Below are 8,337 nucleotides of genomic sequence, written 5' to 3' on the forward strand. Positions count from 1 at the left end.
AAGTCTGGGAGCAGCGTCGCCCTTATCAAAGATGGGCGGCAGAGGAGAACTTCCGCCTCTTTTTAAAAAAAAATTAAATAAAGGAGGGGTTTGTGTATGTGCGTGGGGTGTATGGAAATCTCGCGGGACAACCACCGTGGGCCTCTCTAGCTTCTGCAACCGGAGAGGGAAAGCCACGACGTCTCTATGGTTTCAACCCGAGGTGGCGGGAGGTGTGGTGGTGGCGGCATGCGTTATAACATCCGGCAGCCGCCGCGGTGCATTGTGGTCTGAGGCGTCGTGGGGAGTTTTGTGCTTCGCGCCTGAGCCGAGCGGAACGAGTCGCCATGGTGAGTCGAAGGAGAAAAAGCGCGTTGTTGTTTTTTTCCCCTCAGGCCGGGCCCTGTGAAAAGGCGGGCTGAAATTATTTGAAATAATAATAATCAAATAAATAAATAAGGGGGTGGGGTCCGCGTGAATAAAACGCCTTCGTCTCGTTACTCCTTGGTGGTGGGCCTGAGGTGGTCATGGCGGCGATGGGAGGTCTGCCAATTAAACTGGAATTCCCCCCCCACACACACACACACACTTTTCTCTCTCACTCTCGAGAGACCCTACAATATTTCCAGTATTGGGGCAGAAGGACCAACCCGCCCTCGGAAGGGATGTTCGGGGCGGAATGGTGATGCCAGGGCCACATCCAGCTCCGTGCGGAGTTCCCCTGAAGGCACTTTTTTTGGTTGTTTTTTGGGTCCCCTGGCCTTCTTTGTCTTTGCAAAAACCCAAAGGAAAAGGCCCCCCTTCAGCGGGGAAGAGAAGTATATACATACAAACAAAAGGCATACGAATTCAAATTAATTAATAATTTAATTGATTAAAATAAAGTAACGGGCCCCCTTCAGGCAAAGAGGGAATGTATTGGGGCGTTTTTATCAGTTGGGTATATATTTTTTAATGATTTGAAAGTGAATTGTAGAAAACAATCGACTAGCAAGTCCGATGACAAAACGAATTAGGAGTTGTAGTAACGGTTGAGTTATAATCGGTAGAGATTTACAGTGCTTTTTTTTAAAAAAAAAAATTGCTCGGGGGAAAAAAAATAGCTCAAAAGGCGGGTCAGGAGGCAGGCCAACTCGTTGAAATGGAAGGATGAATCTTCCCCTAGTGTGTTATGCATCAGAATAAGCCCTTAAGGAATTGGGTCTAATTGTAGACTTATTTAGTCTACAAATTGACTAAATAGACAAAGAAACAAATCTACATCGGTTTCTGTTTGGAAATACAAGAGCATGTAATAAGGTTCAAACTCAATGTAAACAGCTCCAAACTGGACTGCAGAAAATACGACTTCAGCAATAGGGTGATCAATGCATGAAATGAGCTACCTGACTTCCCAAAACCACAAAAACTTTAATCTTAGATTGTCTACAGTCGACCTCTCCCCATTTCTGAGAGATCTGTAAGGGGTGTGCATAAGCGCACCATTGTGCCTACCGTCACTGTCCTATTGTCCTCTTTTATCATTACTTTTTACTTATGGTTATACAAAATACTACTGCCCTATACATGTTTGATAAATAAGTAAATAAATAAAATATTTGTGTGTGTGTGCGCCCGCCCACATAGGAACAAAAATCTTTGCATTTGACGGCTCTAACCTTTTAATGTTTGTGCAGTATTTGTTGATGATCTTTTAAGGTTGTTGCCTTTCTTTTTCAGTCTCATACAATTCTGCTTGTTCAGCCTACCAAACGGCCTGAAGGCAGGACTTACGCAGATTATGAATCTGTAAATGAATGCATGGAAGGTAATTTTTTAAAAACTTTAAATGAGTTTTAAAGGGCAGTTCATTTTTTAAATCAGCTGAAGTATTTGCAAGAAAATAGCTAATGTTATACTTTTCTATCATGTGCCAATTAAAATAATACAGGTAGTCCTCAACAGTTCATTTAGAGACTGTTCAAAGTTGCAACAGCACTGAATAAAGTTACCAATGACCATTTTTTCACAGTTACAACCTTTCCAGCATCCCCATAATCTGATCAAACTTCAGATGCTTGGCTATGGGTATTTATGACTGTTACTGTGTCCCAAGATCATGTGATCACCTTTTGCGACCTTCTGACAAGCAAAATCAATGGGGTTTCATTTAACTGAATTACTAACTTATCATCTGTAATGATTCCCTAACAACTGAGGCAAGAAAGGCTGTAAAAATGGGGCAAAATTCACTTTAAAAATGTCTCACTTAACAACAGAGATTTGGGGCTCAATTGTGGTTTTATGTCAAGGACTTACAAGGACTACCTGCACTTAATTTTAGAGAGCTACTTCTATGTGCTTAGAAACACCGGTTTGGAATCAAATTGAAAGTATTGCATAATTGTAAAGTCTGTACTTTTTATTAGACTAATGAAGTAAATGTCATTGGTGATCACTGTTTTAGCAGTTTTGACACAAAGATAACTTACAAACCCCAATACCCCTAAGCTTTGGGCACTATAGTCAGTCATGTAGAATAATTGAATATTTAGATTACATGATATTTAGTAAGATTACATGATATTTAATGTAGAAGATTGAAAATGAATCTATATCTTACTCACTTTTCTTGCAATTCTTATACAAAATTGTATTTATACTTTCCATTCACTAATAGATGAATTAACATTTATTCCTATCTATACCATATTTCTTTTCTGATTGCTTGTTTGTGTTTCTTAACCTTCAAGTACTGTGGCAACTAGGTGACACAAATGTGTAATGTAACCACTAACCGGCATTCTTTTTTAGGGGTCTGTAAAATGTATGAAGAACACCTGAAGAGAATGAATCCTAACAGCCCTTCCATTACATATGATATTAGCCAATTATTTGATTTCATCGATGATTTGGCTGACCTTAGCTGCCTTGTGTATGTATCTACAATTTTACTTCTATAGTTATATGTTCGTTTGCACATATGTAATTAGATTTCTAAAGTTACTGGTCTATGCTTCTGCCTTTTGAATGTGAGAGATATTTAATGAGTATTACTCTAAATGTAAATATGTTTTTGAAACAAATACAATTTATCTGATACTGCTTTGGTTATCTAGAACAGGGGTCTCCAACCGTGTCAACTTTAAGACTTGTGGACTTCAACTCCCAGAATTCTGAGGAATTTGCTGCCTTTGCTGGCTGAGGAATTCTGAGAATTGAAGTCCACAAGTTTTATAGTTGCCACGGTTAGAGAGCCATGATCTAGAATTAATCAAATTAATATTGCCACCCGTCTCACAAAATCCCTCTTAATTTTCATTCACCATTGTAAAAACAATGTTTAGGTATCTTATAATTTACTATAAGTCTAAAATTAGCTAACGGTGAACTACAAAATCCTGATTTGGATTGTATTCAGTATTAATTGGTTGGCACTACAGTATTATCAAAATACCAGAACTCCACAGCGATTGCTACTGATGATAAATGGACATATTTTTTTTTTGCACTTTTGATTCCTGGTGACTTCCTCTTCTAATCCCTGCAGTTTTCTTGACCAGTTTATTTTTACAGTTATGGTGGTAATGTCTTTACTTTATTCCCAGGTCAGAGAGGGAGTGACTGGCCCAAACAAGATTTAGAACTCAGTCTCTCAGTTTCTAGCCTGGCTCCTTAAGCATAATACCAAACTGGCTCTCTAAAGAATGTTTACATGGAGGACATTTCCAATTTATTGATTTGATTAATTCCTTAATTAATAACCTTAATTCCAAGAATGCAACAAAAGTTCATGCAATAAATAGGATATGAGGGAAATAGTTAATAAAGAGTTAACATAAACTTGTGAGAACCAAAGATAATATATCTAGGATGTTTAGCTTTCTGCTGTAACATAATAACTACCGTATTTTTCGCTCTATGAGACGCACCTGCTGATAAGACGCACCTAGATTTTAGAGGAGGAAAATAGAAAAAAAATATTTTGAGCCAAAAAGTGGGCTAAAATATTTATTACAATAACAGAATAACTTAACAGCTGGGAAGCGGGTTCGGGGGGGTGCTGGGAAGCCCCCCAGGCCGGCTGCGATCTTTTAAAACAGCTGCGCCGCTTCTCAGCTGACTCCTGAAGCGCGGAAGTTCGCCTTTGGCTTTTGGCTTCAGGAGTCAGCTGGGAAGCGGCGTTTTAAAAGATCGCAGCCAGCCTGGGGGGGCTTTCCAGCACACACACCCCGAACCCCCAACTCGGAACCGTGTTCAGACGATTCCCCCCCCCCTGTCCCCGTCCCTGCGCCCCCTCTGATCCAGAGCCTCCCCCCCCCTCCCTGCCTGCATCTTCGCTCCATAAGACGGGGCTGATTTTTCATCCTACTTTGGGAGGAAAAAAACTGCGTCTTATGGAGCGAAAAATACGGTACTTGTGATAAGTCCTCTGTCACCTTAATGTATGTTTTATAAGTAAAATCTAATCCTAATGGAATGTCGGCAGATCTTTATTGAATAGTCTCCGTATAAAAAAAATTGCAACAAGTATTTGAACAGTGGAATTATTTTGGAATACACTGATCCATATTTTAAATTGTGCTAATTCACTGGTATACTTTTTTTTAGGAGGGAGTTAATTTTATGTACTACTTTAAAAATGGCCAATGTAACAGTACAAAATATTATAAAGGCCTAAAAGAAAAAGATTTCCCAGTACAATGAAAATTGTGCAGTTTTATCAGCTGAACGAAAAAAATCATCTGGAGGAGAGAGATGTATCACAATTGAGACTTTTACTTGATCATTATATTGAAGTCTTCTAGTGTGGGCAATAAGTGTCCCTACAATGTGCAAATCTCCTTTGCCCTTTCAGTTCCAGATTGCTGCAGAGTCTACTCTTTGATTCCTTAAAATACAACTAGTCCATTGATTTGAACAGATGCTCTAAACCAGTGGAAGTTTCCAAACCAGTTTCAAGATTTGTAACTGTTGTGAGCACTCCACCTCTGGTCATGTCAGATTCTGAGGAGGATGGACCAGGCCCCTCTGGATACCCTGGGCCAGTGGGGTTGCCAGCTGATGCAGGGAGTGAGAGTGAGGGTTAAAGTGACCTGAGGAACCACCAAAGGGGGCTGATATAGCAAGGGGGAGTGGTGTTAGTTGGAGGATGAGGAAGACATTAGGCTGGACAATCCGTTATTAGATGCTGGATACAGGAGATTTCTGAGAAGGCAACAGGACTTGCATAGTAAAAGGAAATAAGCTTATAGCTTTACCTCTTTAGGGTGTGATGTCACTTCCAGTCAGTATAAAAGCAAAGGATTTTGTGTAATTGGGTGTGGGGTTTCAACGCCATTCTTGGAAGAGGTGTTTGAAGGGGGGGGGGTGTCTGAAAAGGACTCCAAAACATGATTCCTGCCTTACTAAAAGACATTCTTTGCCAGGTGATGTTTTGTTCTCTTGAATGATAAATTGCCTCTGTTATCACTAAGGAATGTAATTAGGCAGAGTTGGCGCTTTTCCCAGACCTTGTTTATGTTTCACTTCGGAGAGAAAAATTACTCCCTTCTTGCCATTCAATCTGATTTTCATCTTTGTGCTGCTTTTGCCAATAAAGAGTGTGATTTTACCATGAAATAGTAGACTTTTGGGTCGGTGGTTTCACTCCAAGAGGCCATGCACAGAACAGTAACATGTTAGAGTAATGTTATATGTATATTACAATAGCATGCATAATTATAGCAAGGTTATCTCTCTTGGAGGAGCAACAACTTAACACTGTAAATTTGAACATTCCTACTAAGGTCAAGATCAGGCAGAATTCCTTAAGAATTTTCTGATTAATAAAGAATAAATCTTTACTTTAATTTGTTGAGCATCTAATAACAGTACTTCCATTTTAATCATTTTTCTAGTCCTAGTCCTCCATTATTATTGTTTCAACACTTCTATAATCTTCATGAATTATCTTGTGAAGAAGAAATAAAGTTGGATGTCATTGACATATTGGTGATACTTTATTATGAACTTCTAAGCAACATTATCCATTTAATTAGAATATTATTGAAACCATGGAGTAGTGAAGTATACTAATTGCTAACTCCAGTGTTGTGATAGTGGACCTTTCAAAATGTATGCCTTTGCAAAGACAGAACAACTTTAAACGGCACTTTAAATTTAAGTTTCTTAAAAAGATAGCTAATAGTCTGATTTTTCTTTTTTGTCATACGAGTGTTTAGATTTTAGGAAGCCACCAGAGGGCATGCATGTCACACTGCTGACTGCCCAGAATTATATTTTACAGATGGGGCAAGTAAATATATAAATATATACAGACTTATATAAGATTTTTAAATAAACAAATATATATTCCTCTTTAGCCATAACATCTAATACTGCACATTTTATGACATGATATACAGTACTATATTGATGAAATATGTCTACAATAAAATTCAAAGGTCTTAAATTTTTTTTAAAGAGTAAAAGTGTTGATTTTATTGCATATTTTATTACATATTGAAATAGAATTAATATTTTGTGTGCTTAATTTCTGCCTCAACGTTGTTATATTCAAGGAAATAATTGTTGCTTCAGAAAGACAGAATAATTGTTTTTGGAAATAGGAGATTCCAAGATGTTGAGAATTATTGGTTTTAAGAAAATGTTTTGCACAAATGTACAATATTAAAAATACTAACTGATCTATTTTTTTTCCTACCAGCTATCGTGCTGATACTCAGACATACCAGCCGTACAATAAAGATTGGATAAAGGAGAAGATCTATGTTCTTCTCCGCAGACAAGCTCAGCAAGCAAGCAAATAATGGGGTCCTGAGGGGGAGGGTGTGGACATCAGGTGTGTACAGCATTCTGTAGTGAAAGTCTTGTATTGTAGTCCACTGTTCATTCTTATAAAACCTATGACTAGGACTGAGTCAGTTAGAACTGTAAGAGACATGTTCAATTCCAGAAGAAAATGTCTTTTACAGAAGTTTAATTTTTCACTTTTCTTAGTTTATTCTGTTCAAGGTCCTCAAGATTATTCACACCTCCTTTGCTACCATTGCTCTATGTACTCCTCAGAGAAGGGGAGATCAGTAGTATTACTTGGAGGCTGTGAAAATAAAATAAATGCTTTTCAGTTAAACATATTGAGTGGTAATTTTATAAGATGTGTATTCTTTTTAAAATCCTCTTTTATATTTTTGAGTTTATTCTGAGATTCTGAGTTTAGATATTAAGTCAGGTAGGGTGCAACTATAATTTCTTGAATAGCTTTACTCAACAAATTAAGGTAAAACTAGGATTGGGCAATCTGTCGCTTCTCAGCATTCTGCACTGCCAAGTTTTGGTGATAAAATTGTCACATTTGGTATTTTGATTCCTCCCCCCTTCCCCCCCCCCCCATTTTTAATAATTAGGATTAAAATGGATTAAGCTTCTGGATTTCATTTCTGCTCTAAACCAATCCAGAATTCATATTTTTGGAGTTGATTGTACATAAGCTTGGCCGCTTGGTAGGATTTAAAGTTGGAAATAGCATCTTTATAGGAATTGTAATGCTTCTGTTTCACCTTGCACTAGGGCTGTCAGATTATTATTTTTTATTAAATTTATATTCTGTTTGTCTCGTTCATGGTGACTGAGCAGCTTATAGTGTAAAAAACAAAAAATAAAAACAGATTAATGTGACAAAAGGTTTTAAAAGATGTAGCAGATTTTAATTCTTTGCTGTCATGTAGTAGTTTATCTGGTTTTAGGGGCAAGAATGGAAAAGGAAAGAATTTCAATCTTAAAATATAAAGAAAAACCAGAATATTTTGGATTTGCTCTTTTCAATGGATGGGTTCAGCAGCCTGTACCCTGCCCATTCTAAAACACAATCAAAGGTTTATGCATTGATACAAGCAAAAATAAGAAACACTATATATTTACTATTGAACGCAACATACAAATCCAGCTTTGGGTTGCCATATCATAACATTTCATGCAAAATAAAAATACTAACGAACAGTCTCTTTGGAATTTACTGCTATGAATTAAACCTGGGTTCTCTCTGGTTGCTTTATTAACACTTAAAACAGTTCATTAGGGGGGAAAGTTGCATTCAATAAATCACTGCAATTGGAATTTTTGTTATCCCCATACTGACCGCTCAGAAGCAGGTGCTTTCTCACTATGCAGTACAGTTCCTACCACTGTTTCAAAATTAGTAAGCAGAGGAAGCATATTGAAACATTTTATTATATACAAAAGCAAGCTGGAATGAAAAAAATCTGCTTTTGGAATCATTGTACTATAAGTGCTAAGAGGGTTTTTATTACATTTATCATTGCAGAATGTAAAATTGTGTGTGGGATTCAGAGTTTCTTATCCATTAATACAGATGAA

At 37.5% G+C, this 8,337-nt stretch overlaps 1 protein-coding gene across 1 annotated transcript; it reads left to right on the forward strand.

Annotated features, from left to right (window-relative positions):
• The first annotated feature begins 28 nt into the window (after positions 1–28).
• ERH (ERH mRNA splicing and mitosis factor) lies at positions 29–7,959 on the forward strand. The gene is made up of 4 exons (XM_070758729.1): positions 29–329; positions 1,699–1,786; positions 2,773–2,893; positions 6,668–7,959. Exons 1-4 carry the CDS (start codon positions 327–329, stop codon positions 6,768–6,770), a joined length of 315 nt encoding a protein of 104 aa, XP_070614830.1. The 5' UTR covers positions 29–326; the 3' UTR covers positions 6,771–7,959.
• The last annotated feature ends 378 nt before the right edge of the window (positions 7,960–8,337 follow it).

This window comes from Erythrolamprus reginae, chromosome 1 (genome assembly GCF_031021105.1).
Source record: "Erythrolamprus reginae isolate rEryReg1 chromosome 1, rEryReg1.hap1, whole genome shotgun sequence".
In the NCBI taxonomy this organism is placed as follows: domain Eukaryota; kingdom Metazoa; phylum Chordata; class Lepidosauria; order Squamata; family Dipsadidae; genus Erythrolamprus; species Erythrolamprus reginae.